Genomic DNA, 8433 nt, shown 5'->3' with positions numbered 1-8433 from the left:
ATCATACTTGGTTTTTGCTGCCTCTGGGCTGGCTGCCCCAGGCATTGGCCTCCCCAGTCCTTACCCAAGATCTCTCCACAGAGTCCTTGTCTATGGGCTTCAGCTTTCCTGCTCTCCCAGCTCTGATGGAAGCAGGGGTCAGCACCCCCCTTGAAACACACACACTAGGGTCAGGCCATCTGCACCCCAGCTCGGGGCTCTGGTGGCAGTGGCCTGCCCCGGGGGCTTCACAGGGTCAGAATGGCCTCTGTGGCCTGGCCCTGTTCATCTATAGGGTAGGCTCTGCCTCTACCTTATCTGCGCTCCCTTAATCCAGGGCCCTGCCTACCACTCCCCAGCTCTTATCTACCCCTCCTTCCAAAGACCAGACCCTCCAGACTCCCAGACTCAGGCTCCCACCAGGAACCCCGTGTGACTCTGCCTGACCTCCCCACTCCCGCCACTCTGTCTCGCTGCCTGGGCTTCCTGTCTCCCAACACCTGAAACAGGCTCAGGCTGGCCATGCTCTATCGCTCCCCAAGAAAAAGAATATAGCCTTGAAGACACAGCCCAGGCCAGACATGGTGACTCATGCCTGTAATCCCAGCACTTTGGGAGGCTGAGGTGGGCGGATTACTTGAGGTCAGAAGATCGAGGCCACCCTGGCCAACATGGTGAAACCGCATCGCTACTAAAAATACAAAAACTAGCCGCTTATGATGACACATGTCTATAGTTCCAGCTACTTGGGAGGCTGAGGCAGAAGAATCGCTTAAACCCAGGAGTTGGAGGTTGTAGTGAGCCAAGATCGCGCCACTGCACTCCAGCCTGGGCAACAGAGCGAGACTCCATCTCAGAAAACAAAAAAACACAGCCCAGTCCCCAGTCGCCCCCCAAGGAAGACTCCCACTCAGACAGAAATAGCGATTCTGTCCCCTACCCTCCCACAGCAGCACCCTGCAAAGAAACACTACCGGGGCATGTGTCCACTGCTTTGTCTGCCATTAATACTGCATTTCATTGTCAGGTCCTTGAGGATAGAGACTATTTCTTGTTCTTTCTCATATCCTTCTACCTTCCTCAGATAAAGTGTCTGGGTCTTCTCTCCTTCGCTGTGCAAGGGCTGGAATGAGTAACTGCATTTCTGACAGCTTCATTTGCTCATCTGTAAAACGAACTGCCTCTCCCTTTCCCTAAGGGAGCCGAGAGTGAGCAGTGGGGTATGGAAAGTGTTTTTAAATGCTCACTAAATGGTAGCTGTAAGTATTATAGTGAATATTAGTAAATATTTGCTGAACTTACTTAGAGACAGGGGGATCTGGAGCTGAAAACAAGGAGATATTCTTTCTATAAAAATAAGCACAAATTAGCCAGCCTGGTGGTGGTGTGTGCCTGCAGTCCCCACTACTTGGAAGGCTGAGGAGGGAGGATCAGTTGAGCCCAGGAGTTTGAGACTGCAATGAGCCATGATGGCACCATTGCATTCAAGCCTGGGTGACAGAGCAAGACTGTCTCTAAAACTGAATAAATAAAATAAAATTTTAAAAGCACAGACAAATATGAGAATTTGGAATGAAAGCCTTTCCCACCCAGCACTGCCCACCTGTACTCTAAGGGGAGATGCTGGCCCTGCCTCAGCCTGTGAAGGGTATTATTACACATTTCCCTAAACTTTCTCCTTCTAGCCTCACCAATATCAAGCTAAAAAGACTCACCAGTGAGGCTTTCATACAATTCCCTTTAAAAACAGAAAAGAGTGCAAATAGATGGCTGCGGATCAAGGTTTGCTTAGTGAGAGAGACATGGAACAATCACTGGCCAACCCAGACCCATGGACATACTCACCGTGAAACCAACACGCACAGAAATGACAGAAGCTGCCATCTGAGTGTTTGCCATGTGCCAAGACCTTGCGCCAGATAGCTTCTGTCCATGCCCTTATTTAACTAGCAAAATGCCATGTCAGATAAGTTTTCCTTTCCCCTTCTCTCAAATGAAGACCCTGAGACTTGATCATATAAAGCTAACTCTCGGCCAGGTGCAGTGGCTCACACCTGTAATCCCAGCACTTTGGGAGTCCGAGGTGGGCGGATCACTTGAAGTCAGGAGTTTGACACCAGCCTGGCCAACATGGAAAATTAGCCAGGCGTGATGGCAGGTGCCTGTAATCCCAGCTACTCTTAAGGGAGGCTGAGGCAGGAGAATCGCTTAAACCCAGGAGGCAGAGGTTGCAGTGAGCTGAGATTGCGCCCTTGCACTCCAGCCTGGGTGACAGAGTGAGACTCTGTCTCAAAAAAATAAAAGATAATATAAAAAAATAAAAATAAAAATAAAAACATAAAGCTAACTCTCCACGCTTATGTAGCCCCAACGCTACAGAGCTAGTTTGTGAACCTAGGTGTTGCAAACGGCAACATCTGCATCCTTCCTACTGCCCCACCCCGTCTCTGACACACACTAGTGGGGTCTGTGGTTCACTGCAGGAATACAGGGATGCACACACATGCACACACATACACACACTAACCAGTAATGCAGCCACCTAAGGCCACCAGGACACAGGCTCCTCTACAGGTCCTGCAGGGGTGACTCCTGGGTGCCGAGTTCCAGGCGCAGACTGTCTTTTGGATGGGCCCAGTTGCTCTTCTCTCTCAGAGAACAGTGAGGAATCTCAGAGCATATCTGGCCTCATCTCGGAACTGAGGGCTCTCAATTGCAGCTCTGTTCCTGCTACATCAGAGAAGGTGGGAGGGAGGCTGGTAGCACAGCCATGGCCAAGGATGTGGGTGTTTTCATGTGTGGGGCCCCAGCACAGTTGTTAACCAAGTGAGGGCCAGCAGGGGCACTTCAGTATCAAACATCCTTAAGACTAAGGGCCATGGCCATAGAAAACAGGGAGAGGACAGGGAGAGGAAGGCCAGTCTTCACTGAGAGAGGCTAATTTAATAATAATAATAATGCACTGTGTGTCAGGCACTGCACTCGGCGCTTTATGATGGAGATCTCACTTAATCCTCATACCAATCCAGTAAGGAGGGCACAGGCACTTTGTCCATTCTGCAGATGAGGAATCTGAGGCTCGGAGCAGAGAAGAAACTGCCTTAACTTCACAAGGCTGATATGAAAACCATGCCAGGATTCAAGCCAGGGTCTGTCCAATTTCACAGTTCCTTCTTCAAAAACCCTCCTAGCAAATCCACAAGGCACAGGTGGCCCAGCATCCAGGGCCACCTGGATCAATGTGGGGCTTTGATGAAAAAACCCACACAGGCCAGGGTTCAGTAGACAGACGAGGACCCTTGCCCCAGGCCCCTGACTCCTACCCAACTACTCCTGCCCTTGGCCACACTCTGAGCCTCTGTCTTCAGCAGAGCCTCGATCACATTTACGGAATCTACAAGGGACCTGTTGTTTTCTTGGGTTGTTTACAAAGGCCTGTGTGGGAGGTGAGTTTGCGAAGTGATGGCGGGTCATAACCATTTATTCACGGATCCATCCTTCTCTGGACTAGCTCTTGACCAAGTCTAAGAGCTGAATCTGGAAGATAAATGCTGTCGACCCCCACCTATCCAAAATACCTCCCCTGGAGCTTTGCCCTAGGGGTACCCCCTCTCCCTCTGGCCTGGCTTACAAGCTCCTCCCTGGATAAGACAAGAGAGAGACTACCCACCGTGGCAGACCGCTCCTCAAACAACCACCTGTAACTCAGAGCAGGTAACCCACGAAAGCCCTCGACCCACCAAAACATCGGGATTGATTTCTCCCAATCTCCTGAGAGAGGGGAGATTTAGCAAGACTTGATCTCCTCCACTCAAGTGGCTCACTACTCCCAAGCAGCTCCTGGAGATATTGGGATGTTTTAATGGTCAGAAAATTGACCTTCAGTCCAGGTGTGGTGAAGTGAACCTGTAATCATAGCCGCTCAGGAGGCTGAGGTGGGAGATTCGCCCGAGCCCAGGAGTTTGAGGCTGTAGTGAGCCGTGATCGAGCCACTGCACTTCAGCCTGGGTGACAGAGCAAGATACCATCTCAAAAAATTAACAGAAAAAGAAAATTGAGTCTTTTCCTCTCAGAAGTCCCATCTTTCTCACTAAAGACAGAGCTGTTGTCCTTTCTGTTTCTTTCTCTTTCTTTTGCCTATTAAACCTCCACTCCTAAACTCCTAAAAAAAAAAAAAAGAAAAGAAAAGAAAAAGAAAATTGACCTTCATATTGGCACCTTGTAATTTTTACTTATTGGTGCAAATTATGTCCCCACAAAGGTAAATCTGCTACCTCTTCTAAGTGAAAACCTGTCAGGATTAAGAGCACTTTTGTGGTGGGGAGTGGTGGCTTACATCTATAATCCCAGCATTTTGGGAGGCCGAGGTGGGTGTATTGCTTGAGCCCAGGAGTTCGAGACCAGCCTGGACAATATGGTGAAACCGCTTCTCTACAAAAATACAAAGATTAGCTGGGCATAGTGGTGTGCACCTGTAGTCTCAGCTACTTGGGAGGCTGAGGCTGGAGGATTGCTTGAGCCTGGGAGGCAGAGGCTGCAGTGAGCCAAGATCACGCCACTGTACTCCAGCCTGGGCTACAGAGTGAAACCCTGTAAATAAAAGAAAAGAAAAGAAAAAAGAAAAGACAAGGAAAGAAAAGAAAAGAAAAGAAAAGCACCTTTGACCTTGGTGTATGAAAGGCTCAATTCAAACTTGCCCGGTTGGAACAGAGCAGTTAGGGTAGGTGGTATCAACACATCAATGCTACCTCCCACCAATAGGTGGCGATAGTAGTTGGCTCTAGGATGGTAAACATCCTGTGAAGCCAATCTGTTTTTAAGCAGAGGAGCTTTCTGCCCTTGAAAACAGCAATTATATGTTCTCTGATGATTTTCTTCTCTGGGGTAAATATTCTCAGCTCCTTCAAACAAGTCTTTGGGTGATGGTGTCTCTCATGGGCTCCCCATTCCTCTGTGTCAAGGGCTCCCCTAAGAACGACCCCAAAACTGGACACATGACTCCAGACGGGTGCTGACATGTTCAGAATGACAGTTTTCTTGATGCTTATCAGATGTGAGCCTGAATTATGCTCTTTACTAGCTGTGTGACCTTGGCCAACTTTTTTTTTTTTTTTTTTTTTTGAGATGGAGTCTCATTCTGTTTCCCAGACTGGAGTACAGTGGGACGATCTCAGCTCACTGCAACCTCCGCCTCTCGGGTTCAAGTGATTCTTCTGCCTCAGCCTCCCAAGTAGCTGGGAATACAGGCACCTGCCACCATACCCAGCTAATTTTTGCATTTTTAGTAGGGATGAGGTTTCACCATCTTAGCCAGGCTGGTCTCGAACTCCTGACTTTGTGATCTGCCCACCTCAGCCTCCCAAAGTGCTGGGATTACAGGTGCAAACCACCGCGCCCAGCCGTGAAGGGGCTTTATAAACTACAAAGTGGAAAGAGAGCGGCAGTGACAGTCGCATGATGACAATATCATGATGGTCTGCTGTCCAGTCGCCAGGACTCCATTCTGCACTTGTGCAAATGACTTTTTGACAATCAGGACTTTGCATTGATCCCTGTTAGCCTTGACCTTGTTGATTTGGACCCTCAGGAGAGACATTTCAGCTCCTCCTGGATGGCTGAAATGACAGTGCTGTGACACAGCACATTGGCTAGAGGCTCATGACCCAGCAAGGACTTTGGGGTTGGGTAGACCTGGATTTTCATCTTTGCCTCATCACTGACCAGCTTGATAAACTGAGCCGCTCTTTCATTTGTAAAACAGGGATGACACCCCCTACCTCGTGGGGTTGTGAGAATAAATGAGATACCACAACTGCTCAACAGAGTGCCTGGAGTGCTCATGGCAGTTCCCGGCCTCTCTTCACCTCTCCCTGACTCCAGTCTGTGTTCTCCCTGCTCTCTTTGTCTCTTTGGAGCTTGAATGCCCTGTTCTCTGTCTGGTCAAGTTTTGGGCTGCATTTGGTCAAACTCAGGTATAAACAGGGAGGTCAGGGAGTCAGACCATGAAGCCTGGTGTCCCAAGGAGGGGATCTGAGCAGGGGTTCACCAGGACCTCTGAAGGACCTGATCTTCCTCTCCATCTCCAGTGAGAGCAGAGACAGAGGAAACAGTGAGATCTCCCCCAGAGAGTCCTGATGGGACCAGTGGGGCACACAGGCTGTGGCTGGACAGGGGAAGAGCAAGCTGTGGATTCATAACCTGAGACTCGGAAGACCAGGATTTCCCTTGTCACTCACTTGCTACCTGATCCTGGAAAGTCTTCTTCCTTCCCTGGACCTTGGTTTTCCTGCCTGTAAAATTGCCCAGTTTGGAGATCATCTCTAAGGGCTTTTCCAACCAGTGATTCTGTTATATGGAACTGTTCATAGCTTCACTCAAGAACCAGTGTCTTCCAAAAGCTTCTTCTTCTTTGTAGATATGGACTCAGGGGATGTGAGGAGAGCGAAGTCAGTGTGAGCAGGTCAATCTGGAAGGCAGCGATCCTTCCTAGAAGGCACTAGAGACTGGAACAAACCAAGGCAGATTCCATGCAGGGACTTTGATTTGGCAACAGCAGTGCACAAGAAAGGAAACCCGGGAATGAACTATGTAGGGTACATAGTCACCCAAGCCACCTGAATCCTGCATGGCCACTTCCTTCACCCTCCATTCCTGTTTGGTCCCTTATCATAAGCTCCCCACCCCATCTGCCCTGTCTGTTCATGGCTCTGTGTATCACAGCTCCCAAAGTTGGGGTAGGAATTCTGCCGAGTGCTCCCCTGAATTGGAGGCCATATACAATCACATACTGAACATGTGTTCCTTGTAGTTGGAAGCACATTTTCTGCTGCATTTACCCATCCATTCTTTCATCCTGCCATTCACTGATGCCCCCACCCACTCACCCACTCACCCACTCACTGGGCACACAGTCCTTCCACCCGTTCTTCTGTCCATCTGCCCTCCCATCCATTCAACCAGTGCTCACCCTGCGCATAGGACTGAGAAGACTCAAAGAGGGCCATCGGTCTGTTTTAAACCAAAGAGCAATATACAAATAAATAAAATAAAAACCAAAAAACCAGAGGGGCCAAGGGGATGACGTCCTGAGGAACTCAGACCAAAAAGATGAGAAAAGGAATTGTTTCCTTTCAGAATGTTTTCTTCAATCATACGTACTGGACATCAACCCCACCCCCGCCGCCCACTCCATGCCTAGCCCAGCACTGACCACAGAAAGGTGCCTGATCAATGTCATACTGCAGTCCTAGGGCAAAGGCCACAGCCTGTGGCTCTGGAAGTCTGGGCTTCAGGCCCACCACACCTGTGAAGTAAGACCCACCCTGACAAACGGCGGCTCAGATGTCCTTTGGTCTGATTTTTGTGGCCTGCATTGTAAGGAAAGGGGACTCCAGGAGCTTCTAACCCAAGACCTGCAGATATGATAAGCTGTATGTGCTAAGAGTTATACATAGAAACCCCAGCTGAAAGTGGTCACAAGGCTTATTTTGCTGGTGCCCAAAGTGTGGCACACACAGTGCCAGATGTCGGTGGGAGGAAGAGACCCGTGACATTGTGGTGGAGATTGACTGAGAGCTAGAATGTGACCTGTGGCTTCCATCTGTCTCTCAGTCTTTGGGCTCAAGCCAAGGACCCAGCTCTTGAGAGTCCTCGACCTCCGTGTGAGCGCCCACGTAAATCTCCAGGTGTCCCACTGTCCCTGTGGGGCAGGGGGAGGCACAGGGTTAATGGGCTTATGCCTCTCAGTGAATATGTCAGAGGGTAATAATGCCACCTCGATGTTCTAGGCCAGGAGGGAAGGAAGCCAACACTCTAAGCAGTCCCTACCTGAGTGCCAGGCACTGTGCTGTCACATGCTTCCCCATTCAATCCACACAACGAGGCAGGTCTTTTCATCTCCACTGTGCTGATAGGAAATGGAGGCCCAGAGAGGTTAAGGGGTTTGCCCAAAATCTAACAGCAGGTCAACAGAAGAGCTGAGTCTCAAACCCAGATCTCCTACTTCAAACTGTCCTCGGCGACTCTGGCCCCCAGGAGGTAAGCAGTATTCCTGGGGACACTCTGAGGGTCAGTGACCCTGCTAGGGAAGGACTCTGCTCACTTTTCTTTTTTCTTTTTTTTTTTTTCCTGAGACGGAGTCTTGCTCTGTCACCCAGGCTGGAATGCAGTGGCGCAGTCTCAGCTCACTGCAACCTCTGTCTACCAGTTCAAGCAATTCTCTTGCCTCAGCTTCCTGAGTAGCTAGGATTACAGATGTGTGCCACCACGCCCAGCTAATTTTTTTGCATTTTTAGTAGAGATGGGATTTCCCCATATTGGCCAGGCTGGTCTCGAACTCCTGACCTCAGGTGATCCGTCCACCTTGGCCTCCCAAAGTGCTGGGATTACAGGCATGAGCCACTGTGCACGGCCACTCTCTGCTCACTTTTCTTTCTACCTGTTGATATTTTGAGC

General features: G+C 49.7%; 1 protein-coding gene across 1 annotated transcript in view; it reads right to left on the bottom strand.

Moving 5' to 3' along the window:
* NCMAP (noncompact myelin associated protein) overlaps positions 1 to 6983 on the bottom strand; it is a 28869-nt gene extending 21886 nt beyond the window's left edge. The window contains exon 1 of the mRNA XM_011945613.1: positions 6947 to 6983. Within this exon, the coding sequence (XP_011801003.1) occupies positions 6947 to 6983 (37 nt within the window). The remainder of the gene's footprint in view (positions 1 to 6946) is intronic.
* Positions 6984 to 8433: the final 1450 nt, after the last annotated feature.

This window comes from Colobus angolensis, unplaced genomic scaffold (genome assembly GCF_000951035.1).
Source record: "Colobus angolensis palliatus isolate OR3802 unplaced genomic scaffold, Cang.pa_1.0 Scaffold240, whole genome shotgun sequence".
In the NCBI taxonomy this organism is placed as follows: Eukaryota; Metazoa; Chordata; class Mammalia; order Primates; family Cercopithecidae; genus Colobus; species Colobus angolensis.
This window is presented reverse-complemented; position numbering and strand designations above follow the sequence as displayed.